Source organism: Nothobranchius furzeri, chromosome 12, assembly GCF_043380555.1.
Source record: "Nothobranchius furzeri strain GRZ-AD chromosome 12, NfurGRZ-RIMD1, whole genome shotgun sequence".
Taxonomy (NCBI): domain Eukaryota; kingdom Metazoa; phylum Chordata; class Actinopteri; order Cyprinodontiformes; family Nothobranchiidae; genus Nothobranchius; species Nothobranchius furzeri.
Window position 1 is genome coordinate 59,742,220 of NC_091752.1, and position 27,224 is coordinate 59,769,443.

General features: G+C 44.2%; 1 protein-coding gene across 3 annotated transcripts in view; it reads right to left on the reverse strand.

Moving 5' to 3' along the window:
- piezo1 (piezo type mechanosensitive ion channel component 1 (Er blood group)) overlaps nucleotides 1-27,224 on the reverse strand; it is a 155,164-nt gene that overhangs the window by 105,262 nt on the left and 22,678 nt on the right. For all 3 annotated transcript variants that reach the window (XR_011515768.1, XM_070542767.1, XM_015945535.3), the window contains exons 3-9: nucleotides 24,266-24,431; nucleotides 24,049-24,190; nucleotides 20,541-20,757; nucleotides 9,644-9,857; nucleotides 8,524-8,695; nucleotides 4,479-4,562; nucleotides 2,655-2,724 (exon numbers count right to left, since the gene is read on the reverse strand). Coding sequence is in view for 2 of the 3 variants with exons in the window: in XM_070542767.1 (XP_070398868.1) it covers nucleotides 2,655-2,724; nucleotides 4,479-4,562; nucleotides 8,524-8,695; nucleotides 9,644-9,857; nucleotides 20,541-20,757; nucleotides 24,049-24,190; nucleotides 24,266-24,431 (1,065 nt within the window). In the remaining variant the exon portion in view is untranslated. The remainder of the gene's footprint in view (nucleotides 1-2,654; nucleotides 2,725-4,478; nucleotides 4,563-8,523; nucleotides 8,696-9,643; nucleotides 9,858-20,540; nucleotides 20,758-24,048; nucleotides 24,191-24,265; nucleotides 24,432-27,224) is intronic.

Genomic DNA, 27,224 nt, shown 5'->3' on the forward strand with positions numbered 1-27,224 from the left:
CTCCCAAAACATTCTCCTAATAAATGGATTGTCCACTTTATGATGACATGACACAGATGGAAATCAGCTTTAGAGCCATGATGTTTACTGTCAAGGTGTGGGAGCTACTTAAGCCCACCCTGTTAAATCGACAACTTTAATCCCGTAGTAGCGTGGTGCAGCGAGCTGCTTCTGGGACGGACCTGAAATGTTCCACGCCGCAGGCTAATTGGATCAACCCACAGGCTAAAATAAATTATATTTGAAGCAGCGACGTTCCGCTGCCATTCTGCACCGCTGCTGCCTCCAGTGTGGATTAGGGGTAAGGGGAATGTATTTTTATAGTTCATCCACTAGATGTAATTAAAACTTGAAATTATAAATAGATTAGATTAGGATTGACAGGTAGCAGCTGAGCCATCAGAGCTAGCACTAAGGGCTTGCTCCAGGTAAGGCCTCAGCCTGGGCCTCTTGTTAAAAGTGTTCCGCCATTTTGATTCTCAGTTGCATCCTCTGTGTATTGATTCTTGGATGTTAATCCTGCAGTTACTGGGCAAACACGGCAACCTGTGGTATTAACTACACTAACAAACCATCGAAAAAGTCTCTGATCCATTTTTCAGCAAGTAACATTGTTTTCCTGTGCTTTCAGGCGATGGTGGCACAGGAGTTAAGTGCTCGCCCCGTAATCGGAAGGTTGCAGGTTCGAGTCCCGCTCAGTCTGTCGCTGTCGTTGTGTCCTTGGGCAAGACACTTAACCCACGTTGCCTGCTGGTGGTGGTCGGAGGGACTGGTGGCGCCAGTGCTCGGCAGCCTCGCCTCTGTCAGTGCGCCCCAGGGCAGCTGTGGCTACATCGTAGCTCATCCCCACCAGTGTGTGAATGGGTGTGTGAATGGGTGAAGGACTGGTTGTGTTGTAAAGCGCCTTGGGGGGTTCCAGGACTCTAGAAGGCGCTATATCAAATACAGGCCATTTACCATTTCATTCGCTGGTTGAATGGGGTAAAATGCTGTGCATTTAACAGTACACCAGTTGGTCAAAAATGGGTTGATATTTGTGTTGGTCAGGCTACGTACACAAACTGTACTTTCTCCCTCTCATCTGCAGCACCAGCTTTCCAGACCTCTGACTGCAGGCACAACAGCGCAGCTGGGGCTGCTGCATGTACCAGCCGTCTGGCTCTGACTGCTGCAGTGCAGACCAACCACGGAGCTCTCTGACGAAGACCACAGACACACTGCAGATTGGTGAGTTGATGAATGCTTCACATTAGAGGCTCTCAACCACAGTTTTCTGGCTGAAAGCGATCAAAAACTTCTTTTAGTTTCAGTTAGCTCGGTAGGTTAGGTCGTAGCTACATCAGTTCAGAATTTGATGGGTGTGATAGCTGCTCACATTCTCACGGCCCCACTTTCAGCTCCACCTCTTTGTAGTAGTTTGCTGCGTGGCTGGCTGCACCAACAGACACGTTTTTCATAAAGTTCTTCGGTGTACTGGTCGAAGGGGCATAACCCAATGACCCATAACTCATATATGATGGACCAACCCTGACGTCACCCCAAGGTTTCTGATTAGCTTAATTGAAGCCCAAAGCGTGGTTCCTATCACCGCCATCTTGGCCGTGTCACACGCCTTGTCACTTCCGGACAACTATTACCATTTAACAGGGAACTCAACAACATAAAAGTGTTATAAGGCTACAATCAAGCATTTTTTTTACTAAATTCAAAGGAGTTTTAACATGCATGAACAGTTTCTCTGTCATCCATCATATAAGACCAGGAAGTTGGCTACAAACTGGCTTACCAGCCAACCAGAACCAATAAGGCCCACCACCTTAAAGGGCTATGCCTATATTGATAGAATCTGGAGCTACAATACGTAACCAACATCCTATTTCATAAAGACTCTGTCCTTTAAAGCTGTTGTTTATTGAGTTAAAAGGTGGAGAGGGTTATAGTCCTTTCCTCAGGGTCATCTGCATCACCAGAGAAAGACATCCAATGCCTAATAACCCCAAGAAAATCACTCTTGTTGTATGGAAGCACTGTGCCATTAGCAGAGAGGGGGAAAATCTCTAAAAACTGCTGTGATCCAACATCAACTCAGTAACCCAGAGCAGCTCAAAGCCACAACTCCATATATGGACCATAGACATATATAAGAGTATCAAGACTCGGTTCTTGTTGATAACCAGTTCCCACTTCCCACTGGCAATACTGCAGGCAACTAATCAACTAACACTGTCTATTATGTTAGCGTCATTTGACTTGTACGCACACCTCCACACTAAGATTTAACATTTTGCCCATTTTGTTGTACGTTCTATTTTTGGGGAATCGTCAAAACGTTTGACTAAGGGGGTACTCGTGGTACGAGATAACAGCTCAGGGGGTCCACGAGTCAAAAAGTTGGGACCTACTGTCCTACGTGGTTAAAAATGTCCTACCTGAGACATTTCCACATCTACCAATTAGGCAGGTGTGGCTGCCTTGAGAAGGCTCGTGTTTTTTTGACACTATATGAATAAACTGAACAGATGTAACTGATTCTTGATTTTTTTAGTTCTATCTAAGCCATCCCATCTAACCCACATAAAAATAACAAGAGATAAATAATTTGTTTATTTTTTACTAATGAGATGCAGAATAACAGAGTAAATAATGATCAATACCCTTGTCAGGTGGGCTGTCTTCAGCCACAGGTTCAGCTGGGCTGTCTGTGTCCACAGAGACAATAGTGTTCTAAAAAAAGCACATAAGACTAGTTCAGTAGAATTGTCTCGAGATCAGACAGCCTGTTGGTGAGAGATGTTGTAGAGGACAAGTTAGAGGAGTCACAGCTTTTACATCTACATTCAAATAATAAATGAACTAAACTAAACCTTTAAAATCTCAACGACTAAGAAACATCAGGAAATCCATTGAGTCCTATTAACCAGAATAAACATGATTATGAAGATGAAGTGAGTCACAGCTTCCAGGTTCTCAGTTGGTAACAAAATACTAAGATTAAATAAAAATAAATAAAAACAGCACACATAATGAAATCATAAAGAATGTAAATTGCTCATTTGCTATATTTGTCAAACCCCCAGTTGGTCACATGAAAGGCTATTCACTGAGCCAAGTTCTGCTGGAGGCTTCCTCTCCACTCCCGCTACATGCTTGCTTAGTATGGGAATTGCTGATAGAGTGAATGCTGTTAGTCAGTGACTCTACGCAATCGCAATCTGCTAGGTGTCCGCCACCAAAAGGCATCCCATAAAAACCTTGGCTCCTCCTAGAAAACCTGCATGTAGACTGGTTGAGTGAACTCCTATGCACGTTCCGGGACCCTACTAGGGGTATAGAGCTGGTCTAATGTTCCACAGCCAGGTCAAAAAGAGCATACAGATCCCCTGTAGTTGGAACACAATGTGCAGGGGAACCACCTCCCTGGTCTGCAAATCCAGCATTACTGACCCTGATGTTGATGATGCAATGTTGCAGAGGTGTCAACCAACATCTCCACACAAATGCCTTTCCCTCTAAAGCTGGGCGGACACTGTGCAACTTTTTCACTCGTAGCACTCAGCTTCAGCTCAAACTGTACGACTTCCTCGCAGGGCAGATCTTACGAGCCATGTGCTCACACTGGACGACCCAGTTCTCGGATGCGACCTGACTGCTCACACTGTACGTCTGGTAGCAACACGTCAGACCTAAAAATATGCTAAAAATAGCAGTTTTTACACAACACGTCAGACTTTTTTGTCTTGTTTTGCCTGTTGTCCTTCAGGAGTGCTGCAGGAGGACACACAGGGATTTATGGGGGTTGGATGAGGAAAACGAAATAAAGAAAGTAAATCTGTGTTTTGTGATCAGTTTAATTTGACATGAACACGACAAACACGCTTTCTTGACAATCTTTGAGAGTAAAAAAAAACGTGTAGAAATAAAAACGAACAACGTGTGTTATTAGGGAAATAGCGGGTGAGCGGTGTTGATGCATGATTGCGCATGCGCCGTGAGCGGTTCTGGTACATTTTGGGTTGCAGCTGCTCGCAGCGCTGCTTCAAAAGTGTGATACCCTCACGAGGGACGAGCAAAATATCAAACACGCCAGAAGTCCGTGCGAGCTCACGATTGCTGATCACGTGGTGTTAATCGCCTCTTGTAACCCCCTGTATACTACACGACGCTCAGCGCAATACTCGCCCCGATCTTGTGGATTCTCGCACGAGTGGAAAATCGGCTCAAAAAAGTGAAAAAGTCGCACAGTGTACGCCCGACTGAAGATTCCTCACTCTGGGAATGTAGGTCACTGTTTGACCTTTTGACTAAATCACAACCCATTTTATACCTCAAGTCTTCTGCAGACTTGCAAGTTTATACACGTCACCAGGTAAAAAAGAAACAAGAACACAGAGCAGCTTAATCTAGTCCTACAGGAATTCTAAAACATTTGTGAATGCTCAAACAGACGTGACATTAATAATGTTAATAATCACTCATACCTGTGTGTCATCTCTTTCTTCATTCCAGGTTCTCAACTCTACTAACTCTTCCATTAACTCTGCTTTCCCCCAACGTCGCTCAGCCTGAACACAAGGTGAGATGTAAAATTAAATGGATACGTACCAAAAGATTTTAAGGTTGCTGTAATCAAACTACTTAAGAAACCTTCTCTGGATCCATATGACCCAATGAATTATAGACCAATATCTAACCTTCCATTTTTATCCAAAGTCTTTGAGAAAATGGTGGCCATCCAAGTATGTGAGCATCTAAATACTAATGATCTGTTTGAGGAAATTCAGTCTGGTTTTAGAGAGTATCACAACACTGAAACTGCATTAGTGAGGGTTACAAATGATATTCTCATGGCCTCAGATAAGAATCTTGTGTCTGTTCTAGTCTTGTTAGATCTCAGTGCTGCCTTTGACACAGTTGATCACAATGTTCTTTTAGAAAGGCTTGAACATGTTGTAGGGATCAAAGCAACAGGGCTTGGCTGGTTAAAATCCTACCTGACTGATAGATTTCATTTTGTAAATGTACATGACAAATCTTCTTCATACTCCAGGGTCACCTGTGGAGTACCACAGGGTTCAGTGCTTGGACCAATTCTTTTTACTCTCTCTATATATATGCTTCCAATTGGTAAAATCATTAGACAGCATGGGATAAACTTCCACTGTTATCCTGACAATATTCACAGGGTGCGAGCCAGGTCAAAGGTCACGCCAAGATTCCTGACGGAAGGTTTGGTGTGAGATGCAAGCTGACCAAGAGAGTCTCTGACTTTGGGAACCAGCTTGTCTGGGGCACAGATGAGGATCTCAGTCTTATGTTCATTCAGCTGTAGAAAGCTCCCAGCCATCCAGGTTTTAATAGAGTCTAAGCAGGTGTGTAACAGCTGCAGCTTAGACATCTCATGGAGCTTAAAGGAGATGTACAGTTGGATGTCATCTGCATAAAGATGGTAGGAGATTCCTTTGAAGGAGCTCAGGATGTGCTGAAGAGGGAGCAGATAGAAGAGGAAGAGCAGAGGCCCCAGCACAGAACCTTGTGGGACACCATGGGTAAGGAAGGTGGTGGAGGACCTAAACTTGGAGACCGCCACAAAAAAGGAGCGCTTAGAAAGATAAGAGGAGAACTACTCCAGAGCAGTTCCTGATAGGCCTACCCAGTCTCTCGGCCTCTCCAGTAGCAGGTGATGGCCAACAGTGTCAAAGGCTGCAGTCAGGTCCAGCAGGACCAGAACAGAACAGTCCCCTGCATCACTGTGAGTCAGAAGGTGAGACCCTGTGAGACCCTAAGAAGAGCTGTTTCAGTAGAATGAGCTCTACGAAAACCTGACTGGAAGCTATCATAGATGTTATGTTCATCAAGAGCAGCTGTGAGTTGTTTAGCCACAACAACTGTGAGTTGTTTAGCCACAACCTTTTCCAAGATCTTGGAGATGAACGGAAGTTTAGAGATGGGTCTGAAGCTGCTATGGAGATAGGCGTCAAGAATCGGTTTTTAAAGAAGTGGGTGGATTACAGCATTCTTTAAGTAAGCAGGGACCTGACCAGAAACCAGAGAAGCGTTAATAATGGAGAGCACGCTGGGACCGATGGACTGAAAAGCACTTTTAAACAAAGATGAGGGTAAGATGTCGAGGGGGCTTGCAGAGGTCTTCATAGAGTTAACTAGTTTGGTTAACTCAGGCAAAGAAACAGGAGCAAAGCTATCTAGGATGATGGGCCTGGTTGGAGTCGGGAGAGGCAGCAATAAGGCTGAAGGAGAGATGCTAGATCTAACCTTATTGACTTTGTCCACAAAGAAAGACAGAAAGTTCTCACAGTCTGCAACAGAGTGGATGGAGGCTGTAGGAGAGGCAGGAGAGACTATGCTGCTGATGGTGTTAAACAGCACCTTGGGGTTCCCTTTGCTCTGGGACACCAGGTTGGAGAAATAGGAAACCCTGGCGTCTCTGACTGCAGAGTTAAAGGATGTCAGAAGATCCTTTAGGTGCAGCAGATGGACGTGGAGATGGATTTTCTTCCACAAGCGCTCAATTTTTCTGAATTGTTGCTTCATTAAACCAGGGAGTAGGGTTCACTGCAGGAACTGATCTGGTTCTGACAGGACAGATATTGTCCAGAATGGAGAGGCAGTGCTCGTTAAACTGAGAAGTTAAGGAATCTGGGTCATTATCAGAAGAACAGGGTGGATGAAAAGCAGCAGAAAAATTGCTAGCTGTGCTCTCATTAAGAAAATGAGAACTAACCATACGGCGAGCAGGAGGTGGGGATGCTGAAACTGACAAGTTAAAGAAAATGCAATTGTGATCTGAAATATAAACGTCCTCAGGACAAGCACTGTCAGCATTTAGACTCAGGGTAAAAACAAGGTCTAGAGTGTGCCCCCTGGTGTGTGTGGGGCCAGAATCATGCTGGGTAAAGCTGAAGGAGTCCATAAGGCTGGAGAAATTCATGGCAAAGAGATCGGAGGGATCATCAACGTGGATGTTAAATTCACCAACAATCACCAGTCTGGACAGCTTCACAGTGGAGGATAGAAAGTCACTAAACTCCTGAAGGAAAGAACTGTTTGGACCAGGTAGACGATAGACCACAGCACAGTAGAACGGGTCCTTACGCCCGACTTTAATCAGCTGCAGTTCAAAGGAAACAAAGTGACCAGAGGTTGTAGAGCTACATGGAAGATGGTCTCTGAAAACAACAGCTAGGCCTCCACCACGACCAGAACCCCGAGGCTGGCTAAGAAAAGAATAACCACTCGGTCAGAGTTCAATCAGACCAGAATAATCAGATGTTTGCTGCCAAACTTCAGTCAGAAACAGAAAATCCAGATGTTTAGAGAGAATTAGATCATTGAGCAGGAAGGTCGTATTGTTAACAGAGCAGGTATTTAATAGAGCCATGCTGAGTGAGGTGGAGGAATCAGAAACTACAGAAAAAGCTGGAGTTAGTGGACGTAAATTAGCAGGGTTAGATCCATGGTGTTTATAAAAACCACTTATGGAGGGAACAGGAGGAGAAACCACCGAGGAATGAGGATAAACCGACCTTAAAAAACTTGGACGAGATGGTAGGAGGGACACTACTGAAGAGGATCGCAGACAGGAGCAAGGTGGAAAAGAGGAGGTTAGTAGAGAAAAGTTTGAAAAAGTGGCCGGTGACCGCGGCTAAGCCAAGCACAGGCGCCATCTTGTTACCGTCCGGAAGCGGTCTGCTGTGCCATATCCAACCCAAAAGTAAACAAAAAAAAAAAAAAAAAGATTTAGGAAGAAAACTCAGGATATATTCAAACTGATAAAGGAATTAAGGCAGTACAGTCATCAATGGTGTTAATTCTTCCCTTAAAGACAGGGGCAAGGACTCACATTTAAAATGAGCTAATAGAAGATTCTTATTAGTGCTAGCCTGGCCTGCCAGACTTGTCCTCTGTTTACCTCGACACAGAGAACCCAAACGGAAGCATGGGACTGGCTGGTCAGGCTACATTAGTCCAACAAACATCCTTAAATGTATGTGTAATCCAAATACCCAAATATTTAAACTCATTTTAAATGGAATGAAGCCAGTTAGACCCCCCCCCCAAAAAAAAGAGTGACTGGCATCATTTTACTTCTCCGGACATCAACCTTAAAGCCAGAGATCTGACTAAACGTACCAAGAAGAGTCAACAGCAAAGGGATAAGGGCGAGAGGAACTGAAATAAACAAAAGCATATCACCGGCATAAAGAGAGACTTTCTCTGGGACCCTTAAACATTTTCACCTCAGCTGATGTGCTAAATTCTGCTGATGTTTCATATATCAAGGCCTCCATAAACACAACGTATCTGGCAGAAGAAAATTAACAATCAACAGAGCAATCAACTGATAGAGGGATCTAGTTTCATTGCGCCGTTCGTGTCAGCAGGGCATGACGCTTAGCCTGGTGGGTGGCCAAGCAAAGCCTGGCGGGCCGCCAGGCTTATAAAGCGCTGGGGGAAACCCTGAACACACTCTAAAACACTCCAATGTGAAATAAAACTGTTACATACCAGAACAGGTGTTACATGATATCCTGACTTGAGAACAGCTGTTACAGTCAAGTACAGGAAAAGAAGGATTCCAGGGTGGACATAAACAGGCCAGGTGTGGTTGGGATTAAGGATGAGGTCATCAGAAATGGAGCAGTTCCCTGGTACGATAATATCCTTCAGACCAAAAAGTCTAGAAACAAAAATCAGATTAAGAGTCACTCACTTCTGGAAGGCATTATAATTCAAGGTAAAATGTGGCTCATTCATCATCGATAGCTCGATAAAGTCTCTCTCTCGTGTGTGTGTGTCTGTCGGTTGACTAGAGCAGTGGTTCCTAACCTGGGGGTCCCGACCCCCACAAGGGGGCGCCAAAGCCTCTCAGTGGGTCGCCAGGACCTCTCCACTTTAAGGGGTTAAAACTTCATTTATTACTTGTTTATAGCCCGCATTTTGCTCACATTTTTTTCATGAGTGAAAAGTTTACTGATATTAAGACAGGAAATAATTAGTACAGAAAAAGTAACACACTTTTAAGAACATTTTGCTCAGCTCACTGTTTTATTTTCAAGTGTCAAAAGTTCATTAAAGATAGGACTGGTTGATTAATCACAGCCTTTACCGTAAATAATCTAGTATAAACAGTAATATACACATTTAAGTACATTTTGCTCAGTGTATTTTTTATGTGTCAAACGTTTATTGAAAGGAATGATTGATTTATCAGTGTTTACAAGAAATAATGTGTTCAGAAAAGTAATACAAACTGTCAAGCACATTATGCTCTGTTTGGTTTTGTTAATGACTGTTCTGTACTGGAGCCTACTATTACTGTTATCTATTAAATCAAAGCATATTCAAATGTGCTTGAACAATTTTATCATTTCTTAATAATGTTTGTACTGGAAGAGAGAATGGGAGGGGGTCGTCAAAAATTTTACTGGTAAAAAACGGGGTCCCTTGGGAAAAAGGTTGGGAACCACTGGACTAGAGCCATCTCAAGGCACTTCCCACAATAAACATTCCATATAAAGTATCTAATCGAATAACAAAAATGTTAATATTGTGACAAAAACTGAGTTTTAGAAGCTCTAATTCAGAAATTAGAGCTAGCTTCCTGCTCAGTGTGCTGACGTCTCACCTAGCCCAGAGATGATGGGGAGGGAAGAGGTCCTGGGCGAATAAGCTCTGGTATAAGTACAGACACATCATGTGACCAGCGGTAAAAAAGCCCACCATAACGCAGAGTGCATTGAAACCCAGGTGGCTGATGGGTAGATGGCATGCCCACCATGTGCACACACCAATAAAAAGGAGGAAGTAAACAGCTGAGAAGGCTGAGGGCAGGGTGATGCCTGGAGTGGAGAGACAACAGAAAGATATTTAATATAGACAGACAAGCATATTCAAACATATTAAACATGTTTTTATTCATGCCCCAACTTACATTTAACTAGATCACTTCATATCTAGACAAACCCTAGCAGTGGCAAAAGATTTTGCTCTGCACACTCTATTGTAGCCTCAGCAGGTCTACCACTGGCCTAAACAAGCTTAGATTGGGCCAACCACAGCACTCTACGCTCGTAGTGAGATACTGGGTGGGCTTAGCAACAGAGATGCACCAAAGAAAAGCTAGAGAGGTGGCGTGTTAGGAACGGCTTTGGGTTTTTCTTTGAGACAAGAGCAGACAGAGGTACAAGTCACGCCCTGTCTGGAGTCTCCACCCACACTTGCTTTTGAGAGAGGTGCTGAGGTATAAACGTCCACCTCCCCGCGCTCTGAATTTCTCCATCAGAGTAATGAGCCGTTAGGAAGCGCGCGCACACACACACACACACACACACTCACGCACGCACGCATACACACAAACACCCACCCACACATGTAAGCAAACACGCATGCACACAGACACATGCGGCGCACACAAAGCGTACACACACGCTGTTATGGAAAAACTTATGTTTATTAGTTCTTGATCATGGACTCAATCAACTGAATGTAAATGTATTGCTCTATGCCTCTCTGCATACTCACACATTCAGGAGGCATAACGCACCAAACATCCGGTCACAGAGTTTATTTATAGAGAGGGAGAGATTGTGTGTGTGTGTGTGGAAAGTCACATTTACATTCAGTTGATTGAGTCCATGATCAATGAGTCCATGATCAAGAATTAATAAACATACGTTTTTCCATAACCACGCACAGCGCAGTAGAATGAGCACAGAAACATCAGCAGGCTGGGGATTTCCTTTCAACCTCGCTCACTTGAAGAAAGAGGACGTACTTTTAAGAGGCCTGCAGCTCTGAGCTGAATCGTTTCATACCAGCTTGTGAGTGGCTAAGCCTCAGCTATGGTGCAGAGCAGCCGCATTAGAAATACTGGCCAACAGAGATGATATCAGCTTAGATAATAGAGGTGGTTGATTCAAATTCAAATGTAGAGCAGAACCTGAAGAGAGTGCTACACTGATGTTTAGGCTGAATATTCGCAGTAAAATGCCAAAATGAAGACTAAACATGTCCACAGTACTGTTAGACACTCATTTATACAGTTTAGCAGCAAAATAAAACTTTGTTTGGGGTCACTTGCTTTTTATATCCTCAAAGGTAAACTATGTAAGAATTGAGTAACAGTGACATCGTGTGGTCAGATTTGGTTACTGCAGTTGACGTTTCTGTGGGTTACCATGTAGTGTTAGGAAACTAAAGTTTAGGTTTTAACAGCCATGAAAAACCATCTGTGTTTTCACAATTATGAATTACTTCAGAAAAACTATATTACGTCATACCAAGTTTATTTCTATACCACATTTTAAAACAGCATGACAGCTGATCAAAGTGATGAACAAAGATACAAAATACAACAATGATAAAAAATAACAGCATAAGAAAAATCAAACTGTGAGATACAATTATAAATCAGTGTTCAAAAGCAAGATAATATAATATAGTAATATAATATATATATATATATATATATATATATATATATATAATATGGTGGAGAAAAATAGGGCAACATTAGAATCACAGACCTGATAAATATATAAACCTGTACGTTTTACATCAGAACATGGTTATTATATAACGAATAAAGAAGGAAGGATTTCACTTGGGGAATCACAACAAAAATAAAACCTACTGTAATTGCAAAAGCAACTGTGTATGATAAAACGATGAAAAGTAAAACTAAATGAGATGAGAAGTCCGTATTTTGCTAATTTGTACTGTGAGGAGCCAAATGAGGAATTAAATTTCCATGATGGCCTGGAGACCACAAGATTCCCTCATAGAAGCTGGCAGTAGTTCCCTCGATGAAGGAAGTCTGGTCTGTCGATGGACGACTACTTCCCTGACACGATTACCCATCAACCAGAAGAGGATGGGTGGAGTCTTTATTTTGTCTGGAATTATTGGCCTGGAGGTAATAAAGAATACAAAAATTATCGTTATACAACTTTACATCATAAGGATGATCTAAATTATTGCCTCACAGCCATCATTTATTTGGAGGTTTTCAATCCAGCTTTGTGCAACAAAAATGATGAGATTATCCTTGATAATGACTTTTTTTTAAATCTATATTTAGGTAGCACGGCCAGTACTTATATCATAAATCATTTAGACATGTTTGATGGTGTAAACTTCACTTGCAGCACCTCTTGTGAACTGGCTTTGCTGAAGTCCTATTGGTGATGCAAACCTCCTCCTAGGATCATCAGGTCATCTAAAGGCTCCAAAGCTCCTTCGCCGTCATTTAGACGAAACACCTGTTGACAAAATGTTAATTGTATCATTCTGCTTTTATAGAGTTGAACACATCTGCAGCAGATAAGATTGTCAGGTTTCAATGAGCTAAAAATAAATTCAGATGTTAGATAAATGTACATTTTGTGCTTTAACGTACAACGAATGTACAATTTAATCAACGGATAAGAGGTTTTAACAATATACAATTACTATCAGTTAATATTCTCAGCTCTACTGACTCTCAAACTATTTTCAACATTCAAAACTCTGCTCAACCCTCCGTCTCCACCTCCTACCAACAATCTATCAGCTGACACCTTTGCCTCATTCTTCACTAACAAAGTGGCAGCTATAAGCAAACAGTTTACTCAACTGGCCACTCCTGAACATTCGCTACCACAAACTCCTTCTAGCCCAACCATTTCAAGCCCTACTGCTTCATTTTTCTCTTTTTCCCCTCTCACTGAGAACTGTGTGTCCAAGCTTCTCACGTGCAGCTGCCCTACTACATGCCCACTTGACCCCATTCCGACTAAGCTGCTCCAAGCTATTGCTCCTACAGTAGCCGCAGCAGTCACACATGATCAACGCTTCACTGACATCCGGTACATTTCCCACCTCTCTCAAGCATGCTCAGGTTAAACCGCTGCTAAAAAAAACATCTCTTCCTCCAAATCATGTGGAGAACTACCGACCTATCTCTCTCCTCCCTTTTCTGTCCAAAATCATTGAAAAGGTGGCTTTCAAGCAGATCACAGAATACCTCTCACAAAACTGTCTGCTTGACCCTTACCAATCTGGGTTCAAAAGGGCCACTCCACTGACACTGCTCTGTTAGCAGTGATGGAATCCTTAAAAGAAGCTAAAGCGACTGCAAAATCCTCAGCGCTTATCCTGCTCGACTTATCGGCTACATTTGACACCGTCAACCATGGCTTGCTTTTGTCCACACTCTCTAGCAGGGGCATCACAGAGAAAGCACACGCCTGGTTTGAATTGTACCTCACAGGATGATCATTCAGTGTATCTTGGCTTGGACAATCCTCTACCGTGCACCATCTTGCCACAGAAGTCCCCCAGAGCTCTGTACTAGGACCTCTTCTCTTTGCCATATACAACACATCACTGGGTGAGATCATTCAATCACATGGCTTCTCCTACCACTGCTATGCAGACGACACCCAGCTCTATCTGTCATTTCCACCGGACGACCACACTGTCTCTGCACGAATATCAAACTGTCTCTCTGACATATCAAAATGGATGAATCCCACCATCTCTAACTCAACCTCTCTAAAACTGAACTACTTGTCATCCCAGCGAAACCATCCATACAGCACAATATCTCAATCCAATATGACTTCCTATCTCTGGCTCCTTCAAAGGCAGTTCGAAATCTGGGTGTTGTGATTGATAAACACCTGACCTTTAAAGATCATGTTGCCTCTGTTGCTCATTCATGCCGCTTTGCGCTGTATAACATACGAAAGATAAGACCATACCTAACACAATATTCCACCCAGCTCCTGGTGCAATCTGTCATCTCCTGCCTCGATTACTGCAATGCCCTTCTAACTGGTCTTCCAGGCCATACTGTGAGACCTCTTCAAATGGTCCAGAACGCAGCGGCGCATCTGGTCTTCAATCAGGCAAAAACAGCACATGTCACCCCTCTGCTCATTGAGCTCCACTGGCTACCGCTAGCAGCACGCATCAAATTCAAATTGCTAACACTAGCATACAAAGTCAGAGATGGTACGGCTCCAATCTACCTGAATCCTCTTGCAAAGGCTTACGTCTCAGCCCGGCCGCTCCGGTCATCACAGGATTGTCGGCTAGCAGTGCCTACACCACGCTCGGGACAATCCAGACTCTTCTCATGCATCGTTCCACAAATGTGGAATGACCTTCCAAGCACTACCAGGACAGGGGCTTCCTTTTCAATTTTCAAGAAACTCCTGAAGACCCTGCTCTTCAGAGAGTATCTTCTTAACTAGCACCCTCCCTGCACCCCCCCCCCTCCCACCACCACCACCACCATCCACTCCTTTGATCCCTCCTCTCCATGATAATGTCAAGTTGTTGTTATTGTTGTTGTTAGCCTCAAGGGCAACATGCCGATTATCACTTGTAAGTCGCTTTGGACAAAAGCATCTGCTACATACATAAACATAAACAATATACCGTAAATCCTCTAATACAGGCCTGGGCCTGTATTTGACTCAAGCTCATCAAGCTCCAGGCCTTTATTGGAAGGAGGGCCAGTATTAGAGGCAGGCCTCTATTTCAATTTGAGCAAAATGAACTAATGGTTCATTGGAATTTTTGACAATTAATATTGAGCCCACATTTTCAAAGTTAAACACATTTCTTTTAACAACGGTAGTTTCTGCTTCAGCCCTCTCCCCCCTCCCCCTGCACAGCAGCAGCAAACTCACTGATGCGCCTGCAGCCTCTCAGAGTTCCTGCTGCTCTAAACATTAAAATAATTATTTCATTTTCTGTTCCTCGCTTCTGATTACCTTCAATGGTGTCTGTTTGTTGCAACCACCAGGTACAAAAACTAACTTGTTTTTATTTGACTATTTTTCTGTCCTGCCTGTTTATTATCTTCCTGCATCTCCTCTCAATCCTAAAGAGAAACTGCTACCTGGGTTCATATATATTCACCTCATGAGTTACCTTTGAACTGCAGTTCTAAAAGATCTACCGACCGCAAAAACAGCGGAGTGCTAGCTGCTCGCCGGCCGCATCAGTGATCAGTGCGTCACCGGATGACAAGTTGATGCGCCCCGCTCCACATCAAAACGCATCAGGCGCAAATAAAAGACAGAAAACATCAAAGGAAATGAACCGACATGAACGAGCGCGTTAAATAATTTGGCAACACCTGATTGTTACTGTGGCTGTGCTCAGGAGGCAGATTACCGACCGCAAAAACAGTGGAGTGCTCCCTGCGTGGCGGCCGCATCAGTGATCAGTGCGTCGGAGGACAAGGTGATGTGCCCCGCTCCACAGCAGCGAAACACATCAGGCGCAAATATAAGACAGCAAACATTAAAGGAAATGAACCGACATGAACGATCGCGTATCAGTACCGACGCTCTGGCAGAGCACGTTGCCCCCCTGAGCGCAGGAGCTTGTCACCTGCTGACAGCAGGCTGCTGTCTTTTCTGAGGGCTGCATCTCGCCGGTAATTATCACGTGACAGCGACTGGTCGACGACAGGCATAAAAAGTCACTATAGTGAAGTCGACTAGTTCATACAACCCCTATTGCTCCCCAGTGTTCTGCAGCGCACGTTCTCTTTGAATTTGATATCAAATTTTCGCCTCCTCTTCGTCTCCGCACGGTTAAAGTTACCCTCGCGGTCTATCACTCGCAAATCAAAAGTGAGACAATGACACAACCGCCCCCGTACTTGCTTGTTACCACATTCCACCCGGCCACAATAAGAGACCGGCCATTATTCACCTCCGCCGACTCCAACACCGGCCAAAATTGGAGACCCGGCCTTTAATTGAATACAGGCCTGTATTAGAGGATTTGCGGTAAGCAAATGGGTGACATTTGAGCTAGCTTGTTTTTGCTGCTGGATAAAAAGAAAAACTAAACTCGTTCATAACAGATAAACGTGATATAAAGACAGCATTTACGTTTGCAGTAACTAGAATTTGAAGATAGGTAGACAATAAATCCTGTTTGTTATTTATGTAATAAAATAAACCAACAATGTACACAGGTACCATAATTAGAAGCGCTTTCCATCTTAACACCACCCAGAAACCTCTCCTTACTCATAACAGCAGGGCAGCATTCTCTGGGGTGCTGAGCGGCGTCGAGGCGCTCGACCAAGCCTCAGTCCCGGTGCTGTGGGCCGTGAAGGCCGCCAACAGTGGGGCTGATACCAGGGCGCTCGGAGGTTATAGATACTGAGTATTTGAACACTCCTCACATGTCAGCAGACATTCTGTAACAAAATAAACACAAAACGTGAGCACATACACTCACGAAAAGTAAAAAATACTAACTAACCACCGTTAGTGGTGATGCAAGTTAGCTTTTAGCTTTGTGGGTCACACAATGCCATCTGCTGCTGTTTTTGTTTGGTCAAGCAACAAATACTAGATCTTACCTGTCTAGGAGAACTCTGCATCCCTCCTGAAATTGATTTGGTCCAAACATCTCCATCTTTGAAAATAACTCGTTTAGCTTCGTTTTATTCCTCTTGTTGCTCCTCAGTCTTTGGGATGGATGGAGGCTTCTTATGGTTGCAAGAAAATCATTCTGTACTGCTCCGTGTGCTGGCTGCAGTTCTCTCCACAACATTGTTTCAACTAACCAGAAGGAAAAAGGCTCTTCATGGCTGGAGATTAGCTGCTGGTGGAGTCTGGAGGCGAATAACAAATGCAACACTGTGGTGGTGTCTAAGATGTGGCAACCCACCAGGCTCAAATATGATTGGCTCTGGGACCGGGACGAATGAGAGGAATGGAAAGGCCATCACGACCCGGCCTTTTTTGAAAACAGAAAACCTGGCATTCCCCCAGCCAGCTGAAAAGGAGATCTTGTCATTGTAACCTTCCCTCAATGTGAAAGACACACTTGACTGTTTTGTGATTATTTTACTGTCCAATTCGTACATAGTTCACCTCGTCTCGTCTTCTTCCGCCTATCTGGGTCCGGGTCGCGGGGGCAGCATCCCAACTAAGGAGTTCCAGACCGTCCTCTCCCCGGCCACCTTCATCAGCTCCTTCGGCAGGACCCAAAGACGTTCCTGGGCCAGTTCTGAGATATACTTTCTCCAACGTGTCCTGGGTCGACCAGGGGGCCTCCTGCCGAAAGGACATGCCTGAAACACCTCCCTGAGGAGGCATCCTAACAAGATGCTCAAACCACCTCAGCTGACTCCTCTTGATATGGAGGAGCAGCGGCTCTACTCCGAGTCTCTCCCGAATGTCCGAGCTCGTCACCCTATCCCTCAGGCTGAGCCCAGCCTCCCCATGTAGAGAACTCATTTTGGCTGCTCGTATCCACAATCTTGTTCTTTCGGTCATTACCCAAAGCTCGTGACCATAGGTGAGGACTGGGCGGTAGATCGAAAGCCTTGCTTACCGGCTCAGCTCCTTCTTCACCACAACAGACTGGTTTTGTGTCCGCATCTCTGCAGACATTGCCCCAATCCGCCTGTCAATCTCTCGCTCCCTCCTTCCCTCACTCATGAACAAGACCACGAGATACTTGAACTCCTCCACTTGAGGCAGGGCCTCTCTCCCGATCCAGAGTTGGCAAGCTGCCCTTTTCCAGTCGTTCACCTTTAATTTTGAAAAATGATGTGCGTTCTTTTCCTCCTTTGATGGTGCATGTTGGACTGCCCCGATGACCAATTGCCATTTGTTGCTTTGATTGGTCCTAGTACTGTCATAATGCATGAGGATTACAGCGTAACGATTCTAGAAAAAAATCTGAGATTTTCTTTCCCCAATATTGCAATTGCGATTTAATTCCCAATTATTTCTCAAGGGGCTTTTCTCATATTTTTCAACCAACTGAAGTAAAAAAAAAAAACCTATGTAACTTGTACTGAGTATAAACAAGTTTAAGTATCTACATATTTATCTACATATCATATCAACAAGTTTATCTGTCTACATAAACACAAGTAAAGACAAAATTTTGTATTTGACGGTGCGATGCTTTGCAGCCAGGAGAACATCCCGTGAAGGAGCACAGGTGTTGTCATCAACTGTGAAAATGTATTAGCAAGATAGAAGTGTGTCCCGTTTACTGAAGTCTTTTGTATTTTTTGAGTTTTTGATGTCTTGGCCATGCAGAGCTTCCGTAGTTCGGTTATATCTATAGCTGCTAGCCAAAACTCAGTGGAGTTAAAGTCCCTTACGGTTTTCTTCTAGCTTTACTAAAACATCTGTCTGTACTTATTTGATTAATGGCAGTTTTTACGTTCCTAATTCGTAATTTGTAAGAATGTAAACCACAATTGCCTATGTATGTCTGATCTCAGAATTGTGTGTACTGAAACTCTAATTTCCCTCTGGGATTAATAAAGTATCTTTGAATTGAATTGAACTGAAATAACATTAGCATCCCTATGGGTTTTTCCATGTAAATTATCATTGTGTTAACTACCCGCTGCCAGTCAAATGCCAGCCTTTGCGATTAGAAAATCTCCTTTTGTGACATCGCAATTTGATACGATAGACCGTTCAGCCCTAGTGTCACCAGATTTGTTTCCATCTAGTGTTGTGTTAAAGGGGCATTATGGAAGTTTGACAGTCAAAACATGTATAGAAATAATAAATTTCTTCTTCATACATTCTCCTGCAATGCCCTGGTCCTGTAGAATGAGCCCTGGCATTTTTACTGTGATTGCCTGTTTTTCTGTAAAGCAAGCTGCTTCATGCGTGTTCACGCTCAGGCATAGCCCGTAGCATTTGCTATCAGTAGCTTTAGCAGCAGAGAGTGAGGTAGTGCCAACTCAGCGACTTTGTCGCTGTTCCTTTTTTTTTTTTTTTTTACCGTGTCCTGTCTGGCTGTGAAGCAAGCGGAATTGATGTCTGAATGCTGGTGACAAGCCTTACAGATTTACTCTCAGGTGGAGCATCAAAGCGTTTGCTTTTAATGTCACGCCTGATACTTAAAACTTTATTGTTATTGTTGTTGAATGCATTGTAATTCCGACCAGACACGGAGACAGAGGTGAAAGAGAAAGGAAAAGAAAAGGTGGGGGGGGGGGAGCACAAAAATAAACAATGAACAAGAGTCTGCTTCTAGACCTGCAGAAAAAGACAAAAAAAAAAGCAAAAGGACAAAAAAAAGGGACACAACAACAAGACAACAAGATCTAGCTATCACTGCGTCAACTTGATGAAAAAATATATAATCAACATTGCTTAACTGAAGAATCACGATAATAAATCACAGTGCATTAAGTGCCCACCATAGTCTTAAGACCTGTGTTTAACGTGCCCAAGCCCATACTTTTGAGAGCACCACGTGAGCACCTGTGTGTGTACACGCGCTTGTTTATTTAAGGTTTCTCTATAGGAACGTCCAACAGAGAGTGTGAGGGACCACAGATCCGCCCCCCCAAGATGCGTAGGAGACGGGGGGAGCTCCAAGTCCCAGAGATCCAGGCGCTGCCCCAGAACGCAGGAACCCCAAGGAGACTGCAACCAGGAAGGCCCCCGCCCCCTCGAGAGACACAGAGGATCGCCCCGGGGGGCCACAACCAGCAGCCGGCAGAGTCCCGGGAGATATCAGCGGCAAGCCCACAGGCCCGCCCGCAGCCTCCCACCCCCTAGCCGGCCGAGCCCGGGACCCAGCAATCTGGGACTCAGGGGCGACCACCCCTGCCGGGGACCCAGCAGAGCCCAGGGACCCAGACCCCACCAGGCAGCCACCGGGATCTATCAGGCAGATGTCAAAATCTTAAACCCCCAGACCCGGTTGCCACGAACACTCAGGCAGACCATGGCACAACCCCTCACACCAGGTGTGGCAGGGGGAGGGGGGACAAAGATCTATATCATCAAGAGAAGTTCCAGGAGAGGGGAGGACTCAAAGGCCCCACCTGACATATACAGTCATACACAAACACAGTCCCACACTCCCTCCCTCATGCTCACACATGCACATACAACCCAAGACTTACAAAAATGCACGCCGGACACCCACTCATGCTCCCCATACACACCCTATTCACTCTGGTCCCGGTACTGCTGCACATTGGGTACAACCATCACCGGCAACCAGAGTTTGACCCTTTCTGCTGGGGTGCTGATTAGCAGGCTCCCCCGCCCAACGCTGAGCACAGCAACCTACCACCCCAGACCCCAACCAGACGGCCAGATCCCCCTCCTAGCCTCCAGCCCCAGGAAGGTTGGTACCAGAGGGGATAGGCACAAAGCTGTTTTATTGTTGATTCCTTTTTTACAGCCATAACTTCAGAATGTAAAAACAGAAAGTAAAAGCAGCTTTACAAGTGGAATTCAGCCACGACAACCAACAGTTTTTGTCAGAATAATTCAAATTCTCTGTTGTGACATAACCAACAGTAGGATGTGCATAATAAATCCGCATGGACCCACTTGACGTCAGTTACTGATTTTAGGACTTTACCGTGTAAACTTGGTTCCACATTTTTATACAGAAAACAATCAACATCCCTGGATGTGAAGCTGAATGAATCAAGTTCTAATTCTGAGGAAATATCTAAGGATCATTTGTTTAAAGCAGGAAAGTTGGAGTTGATCTGTTCTTACCAGCTAATCCCAAGAGGACCACAGTCAGGATCCTCCCCAAGTCGCACAGAACTTTCCGTGCAGTGGCTTTCAGGTGTTCGGCTAGCTGCTTGGCTCTGGTTGCTGGGGAAACCTCATCAGGGTCATCATGTGATACACCCTGCTCCTCCTCTTCATCACCTGATGTCGCTTCATCCTCCCGATCTTCTGCTGTTTGACTTGAGTCATTATCTTCTAGCTGATGAGTGAAAAATGTTTTTTTAATCAGTAATTTTATGTACTTTTCAAATGTTGGTCTTTCAGGGCAACCATTTTATTTGATTTTTCATACAAATCCAACAGCATTGGACTCTGGAGGTAAAGCTGGTAGCACTGTTGCCTTGCCGCAAGAAGGTAGCATGTTCAAATGTGATTATCGTACATAATTACCACGCTTTCACCGCGCCTGTTCAAGGACAGCCCTTACTGTGTGTGTGTGTGTGGGGTGGGGGGTGGGGGGGTGGGGGGGGGGCTAAACGAATAAACAACATAATTACAAAATAACACATTTTAGGTCAAATTTAGACACAAACTGAGGAAGATATTTTCCTAACGTAGAGGGTTTATTTAGTTGTCTGAAAATATAACACGTTAAAAAAAAGTTACTGTGATAATTTTGGTGACAATAACTGCGAGGTTAAATTTTCACAGCCTGACAACCTTTCTGTGAGAGAGAGTGGCTGATGAGCGATGAACCAAAAACATTCGGAGCTGAAGCTCCGTTGAAATCGGTTCGTGACGCGGCTGCATCAGTGGCAGGTGAAGCGCACCGCACTTCCAGCCGCCTCACAGCCAGAGCGAGCATACAGGTCCTTCTAAAAAAATTTGCATATTGTGATGAAGTTCATTATTTTCTGTAATGTACTGATAAACATTAGACTTTCATATATATTAGATTTATTACACACAACTGAAGTAGTTCAAGCCTTTTATTGTTACTAATATTGATGATATTGGCATACAGCTCATGAAAACCCAAAATTCCTATCTCAAAAAATTAGCACATCATGAAAAGGTTCTCTAAACGAACTATTAACCTAATCATCTGAATCAACTAATTAACTCTAACCACCTGCAAAAGATTCCTGAGGCTTTTAAAAACTCCCAGCCTGGTTCATTACTCAAAACTGCAATCAGGGGTAAGACTGCCGACCTGACTGCTGTCCAGAAGGCCATCACTGACACCCTCAAGCAAGAGGGTAAGACACAGAAAGAAATTTCTGAACGAATAGGCTGTTCCCAGAGTGCTGTATCAAGGCACCTCAGTGGGAAGTCTGTGGGAAGGAAAAAGTGTGGCAGAAAACGCTGCGCAACGAGAACAGGTGACCGGACCCTGAGGAAGATTGTGGAAAAGGACCGATTCCAGATCTTTGGGGACCTGCAGAAGCAGTGGACTGAGTCTGGAGTAGAAACATCCAGAGCCACCGTGTACAGGCGTGTGCAAGAAATGGGCTACAGGTGCCGCATTCCCCAGGTCAAGCCACTTTTGAAACAGCGGCAAAGCGCCTGACCTGGGCTACAGACAAGCAGCACTGGACTGTTGCTCAGTGGTCCAAAGTACTTTTTTCAGATGAAAGCAAATTTTGCATGTCATTCGGAAATCAAGGTGCCAGAGTCTGGAGGAAGACTGGGCAGAGGGAAATGCCAAAATGCCTGAAGTCCAGTGTCAAGTACCCACAGTCAGCGATGGTCTGGGTTGCCATTTCAGCTGCTGGTGCTGGTCCACTGTGCTTTATCAAGGGCAGGGTCAATGCAGCTAGCTATCAGGAGATTTTGGAGCACTTCATGCTTCCATCTGCTGAAAAGCTTTGTGGAGATGAAGATTTCATTTTTCAGCACAACGTGGCACCTGCTCACAGTGCCAAAACCACTGGTAAATGGTTAACTGACCATGGTATTACTGTGCTCAATTGGGCTGCCGACTCTCCTGACCTGAACCCCATAGAGAATCTGTGGGATATTGTGAAGAGAAAGTTGAGAGACTCAAGACCCAACACTCTGGATGAGCTTAAGTCTGTTATTGAAGCATCCTGGGCCTCCATAACACCTCAGCAGTGCCACAGGCTGATTGCCTCCATGCCACGCCGCATTGAAGCAGTCATTTCTGCAAAAGGATTCCCGACCAAGTAGTCAGTGCATAACTGAACATAAATATTTGAAGGTTGACTTTTTTTGTATTAAAAACACTTTTCTTTTATTGCTCGGATGAAATATGCAAATTTTTTGAGATAGGAATTTTGGGTTTTCATGAGCTGTATGCCAAAATCATCAATATTAGAAACAATAAAAGGCTTGAACTACTTCAGTTGTGTGGAATGAATCTAATATATATGAAAGTCTAATGTTTATCAGTACATTACAGACAATAATGAACTTTATCAAAATATGCTAATTTTTTTAGAAGGACCTGTACACACTGTGAGTGATGCACGGGTATGGAGCACTGGTGCTGATCCCACCTCTAATTGCCTAACAACAATGCAACTCTACCACTAACTCCACATGCGACATGGATGTAACACACAAATAACACAAGCCTGGAGGTGCTTCTGCCATGTGGTTGAGTTGCGAATGCTAATGTTTAGCTTCTGCTAGCTGAGACACTCTCTGCTGACTCTGGACGCTACAACAACAGCCTTCCCCATCTTGAGCCAGTATAGTTGAGACCAGGAGCCCGCCTAACGTATCTGTCAGGCTTTTCAAATCCTAGCGTTTCACTGTATTTTCTGTCAGAAGCTAATGCAAGAGATCACTGGAGGACACTATTTTCATGTTCACCTGCATGGAAAAACTCAGTGGCTAACTCTTGAAGTGGCCTGGTATGAATGCAGCACAATTAACATGAATTATGCTAGTTTTTCCAATAAACATTTTTCTATCTCCTACTCACACTTTTCAAGATTTCAAGACCCTGGTTCTGGTCAATAGGGCCTTACATGGACAAGCACCATCTTACATTGGTGATCTTATTAGTCCCTACACCCCCAGCAGGTCCCTGAGGTCCAGTGATCAAAGCCTACTGGTTGTGCAGCACCAGGCTAAAGACCAAAGGTGACAGATCATTTGCTGCTGTGGCCCCCAGACTCTGGAACTCTCTCCCCCTGAGCCTGAGATTGGTGGACTCAGTGGTCTCCTTTAAAAAGCAGCTGAAGACTCACTTATTCAAAGTGGCTTTTGTTTGACCTTCTCCAACCACTCTCTCTTTATTCTGCTCTCCCCACCTATTCCACCTTCCTCAGGATCCACTGATTTCCCTCTTTCCTATTCACTCTCTCTCTTACTTAACATTTTTTAAATCACAATTGTCTATTTTTGCTCATTTTAAATATATTTTTAACCATTTTCTGAATTATTTTTTATATTTTTACGTTTTTTGTTTTTGTGAAGCGCCTCATGATTTTAATCTTGAGAGGCGCTATAGAAATTATATTTTCTTCTTCTTCTTCACACTCATTTTGCAATCCAAATATACAATCAGACAGACACTTACTGATGTGATATTGGCAGCAGCAATCATTTCCCTGCTTCTGACCAATTTGCTGCATAGGATAGTTGTTACCAGGGATACCAGAAACACACCTACATCCGGACATAGAAGACGAAGAACGTTCCAAGGATCATCCAGAGGAAGCCTAACACACATGTGCATGAAGTTAGTAGCAGTAGTTAGTAGCAGATTAAACATGACTTAAACACAAGATACATACCTGGACAGTCCTATATGCCTGGTTATGGTGTCCCATTGTGAACAGTTATCACCTATAGCAAGGTTGAGGGGTGGATAGGTGTACAGTACAATCTGGAAACAAATATGTGCAAGTAGGAACAGGAGACTGGTGCAGACCACCGCTTTGATAAAACGACCTGTGTGACCTGAAAGATCAAAACGACAAGAAAACTTTTAGAGAATATTATACATTCTAAAATACTAGGAATGCATGATATTGGCTTTTATACCGATATCCGATAATGTCAAACTACTCCGATAATGTTAAAGCTACAAAGGGGCGACGGTGGCACAGGAGTTAAGTGCTCGCCCCCCGTAATTGGATGGTTGCAGGTTCGAGCCCCACTCAGTCTGTCGCTGTCGTTGTGTCCTTGGGCAAGACACTTAACCCACATTGCCTGCTGGTGGTGGTCGGAGGGACCGGTGGCGCCAGTGCTCGACAGCCTCGCCTCTGTCAGTGCGCCCCAGGGCAGCTGTGACTACATTGTAGCTCATCACCATCAGTGTGTGAATGTGTGTGTGAATGGGTGAATGACTGATTGTGTTGTAAAGCACCTTGAGGGGTTCCAGGACTCTAGATGGCGCTATATCAATTACAGGCCATTTACCATTTACCAAAAATTTACTAAATTTACCAAGGCAAACTGGAAAAACAAATAAGCCTAAAACATTTTTTCATGTCTCTTAACAATGTCCTAACATAGAATAGCTATAAATATCATGTGGATAACAAAAGAAAAAAACATTTGCTAAAGTGGTTCTCTCGCGTTTGTCTAAAAACCTCTGCCAATGTCATGCTTCGGACTGAAAGCAACCATTGGGCCATCTTGCTGTCTGTCTTGCTGAACCGCTGGACTTTCCCATTTCCCTGGGTCCTCCTTTCAATACGCATTCTGAGGCCCTGTCCACACGTAGCTGGGGATCTGCCAAAACGTAGATATTTTTCTACGTTTTGGCCTGTCATCCACACGAAAACGGAGTTTTTTCACAAGAAAACGGATCTTTTTAAAAACTCCGGCCAAAGTGAAGATCTGCGTTTTCTCCGTTTTGGGTGTCTGCGTGTGGACAGACAAAACCGGAGTTTTAAGGTCCGCAACGTCACTTTCCGCGACAAAAAAATGCTGACATCACGTGTGCGACCTGTGTTTACACTAGCCAACAGCATGGATGCCCTCAGAGCTGCGCTCGCTTTATCAATTGTCCAAGCGCTTTTTGCTTGTTTGTTTTTGCGAGCGGAATTACTGCTGCTTGCGGAAGACCACAGACGAAAGACGAGGTTAAGAACGGGGGAAGTACTGCCGCCTACAGGTCTGGCATGTCCTTAACAACGTATTTATCCAGGTACGTGTGGACAGAGTTTTTTTTTTTATAAACGAGGTGGTGTGGATGCAAGTTTTTGGAGGGGCCGATATTCGTTTTTTTTTTTTTTTAAACGGCTACGTGTGGACTAGGCCTGATTCACGTATTTAGCAACAGAACACCACTGGCATGAGAGGTTTGTGGCTCTGTAATATTGTTACAACCCGGCTTGTGGGATTGCAACATAAGGAGGAGGTTTGGACAAATTGAGGAAGACAAGAGTATTCTGCACTTTAAAATCAGCGTCCAAAAGGCCTCGCCAACTGCCACACAGGCAGGAGCTATCAAGGAGATTTCTCTGATCAGTCTCCTCTCTTTGGAGTTGCACCAAACAACCTTTTATGCTGCACCCACAGGTGCAGCCACTCATGATCAATTACAGGCTACACAAAGCCAGGCCAATGGTGACAAATGGGCGTGGGCATGGACATCCGAAGCAGCCAATCAGCTGGTCGAACTGGCACAGCAAAATTTGTTTGTCAGATGAGTGCATGGTTTCTCTCATTGCAGGAGCTGTAATGTCCTCCCCCCTCTAAAGAGTTCCTCCAAGAAACTCACAAGGACTGCTGAAATTCTTCAGCTCCTGTCCTCTTATAAAAGGGAGAGAAGGAGAGAGAAACCTAGACTTAACAGAAATAAAGCCGCAAAAACTAGACTACCGAACCCACCACAAAATAAATTAAAGACACAAACTACCACGATCAACACAACAGCAACGTGTACCCTAGAAAAATACAACAGCCACAGACAAAAGAACCATCACACCGAAGTTGCTACAGTAAAAAGACCGAGTAACAACTGATGATTCAACACAAAGTGAACTGCTGTCAAGACAAAGGGCTACACCAAGTGGAACCACACCGAACGGTTACTCATCCACAACAAGTTACTGAAGTAACAAAGTTCTTGCAGCATACACAGCCAGTCCCCACAACAACCTGATCACATCTAGTGGGAGTTTTATTCCACATCAAGAAACTGCTTTCACCCAGCCAGCAACATACACAAACACACAAAAACCAAACTGCTAACATTCTACAAACATGAACTGTCCAGCAGCAACTAGAGCTCAAAGCTAATTAATGAAAAGCTAAGTGAGATCACCACAAGCCACATCCACAAACCTCTAAATTGACAAAGGCCAGGCTGTAAAAACACAATACTCAATCAAAACACCAGATCCAACCTCCTCCAAAGAGTCCTGATGATCCGGGATGAGCCGCCACTTGCTATGACCCGGCTTGTGGGATTGCAATAAAAGGAGGAGGTTTGGTCACATTGAGGGAGATAAGAGTATTTCGCACTTTAAAATCAGCCTCCAAAAGTCTTCACCATCTGCCCCACATGCAGATAGGGATGGGAACCGAATTCTGTACTTTTTAAGGCACTGATTCACATCATATGAAACGGTGCCTCTTTTCGGTACCCATGCCGTGCACCAACGCAAGAGCATGATATCGTCAGTCACTGTGGGTGAGCTTTAAACAATGCAGCATGGCAGAGAGGAAGCATTCTGAAGTTTGGGTCCACTTCACTAAATAGGATGGGTAACTGGGTGATGATGGGTTTCACGATCTAAG